General features: G+C 48.5%; 1 protein-coding gene across 1 annotated transcript; it reads right to left on the reverse strand.

The window, feature by feature from the left end:
* Positions 1 to 4: 4 nt before the first annotated feature.
* On the reverse strand, positions 5 to 1,159 carry LOC103213633 (protocadherin alpha-3-like; the record flags this gene model as incomplete). Its single annotated transcript, XM_007959363.1, has 1 exon — positions 5 to 1,159. A coding segment is annotated over one exon (1,155 nt), but the record flags the coding sequence as incomplete, so codon positions are not given.
* Positions 1,160 to 1,164: the final 5 nt, after the last annotated feature.

Below are 1,164 nucleotides of genomic sequence, written 5' to 3' on the forward strand. Positions count from 1 at the left end.
CGTTCTCCTGCGCGTCCGCGTCGTGCGCAGACACCGTGAAGATGTGGCTGCCGGGCGGGTTGTTCTCCTTCACGAACACCGTGTACTCGGGCTGCTCGAAGGCGGGCGCGTTGTCGTTCACGTCGGCCACCTCCACGAATACACTGGCTGTGGCCGACAGAGAAGGCGATCCGCCGTCCTGTGCTGTCACCACCAGCTCATAGGTCGACCTGCTCTCTCGGTCCAAGGAACTGTCCAGCACGAGAGAGTAGTAATTCTTGAAAGTGGACAGCAGTTTGAAGGGGACAAGAGGCGTTAGAGAGCAGGTTACCTGCCCATTTACACCGGAGTCGCGGTCGGACACGCTGATCAGGGCGATGACGGTGCCAAGCGGAGCGTCTTCTGATACGGGTAGAGATAATGATTTGATAACCAGTTCAGGTGCATTGTCATTGGCATCCACAATTTCCAATAGAACAGTGCAGTGGTCTGTCATTGGGGGAGTTCCTTTATCCGTTGCTTCTACTTGGATTTCATATGACTTAGTTTCCTCAAAATCTATGTTACCTTTTACACTCATGTGGCCACTGACCGGATCTAAGTGGAATTTCGACAGAATATCTGCTGATGTGTCTGAATTGAAAGAATAGACAATGTCCTTATTTATGCCTTCATCCAAATCAGAGGCATTAACAATCACTACCAGGGTACCATTTGGTGCATTTTCGAATAATCTCACTTTGTAGACCAAATTCTCAAACGCTGGGGCGTTGTCGTTTACGTCTAGCACAGTGATTTTCAGTTGAGTTGTGCCAGTGAGCTCTGGTTTCCCACCATCAACTGCCGTTATTACTAAATGATGCTCAGGAGTTTCTTCTCGATTCAAATATTTTTTCAACACAAGTCCAAGAGATTTCATTTCCTCATCATTTCTTTTGATATCCAAGGTAAAATACTCATTAGAGTTAAGCCCATAGGTCAACAGAGAATTCGTTCCAATATCTTCATCTGATGCACCCTCTAGTGGAAACCGAGAACCAGGCGGCCTGGATTCGTAAATAAACAGATTTTTTACTGCCGTTGGAAAAATCGGCGCGTTGTCGTTAATGTCCTTCACCTCCACCTCCACGTGGAAAACCTGCAGCGGCTTCTCCACGATCACCTCCAGGTGGACGCCGCACACCG

This window comes from Orycteropus afer, unplaced genomic scaffold (genome assembly GCF_000298275.1).
Source record: "Orycteropus afer afer isolate SDZICR_OR568_19922 unplaced genomic scaffold, OryAfe1.0 scaffold21648, whole genome shotgun sequence".
Taxonomy (NCBI): domain Eukaryota; kingdom Metazoa; phylum Chordata; class Mammalia; order Tubulidentata; family Orycteropodidae; genus Orycteropus; species Orycteropus afer.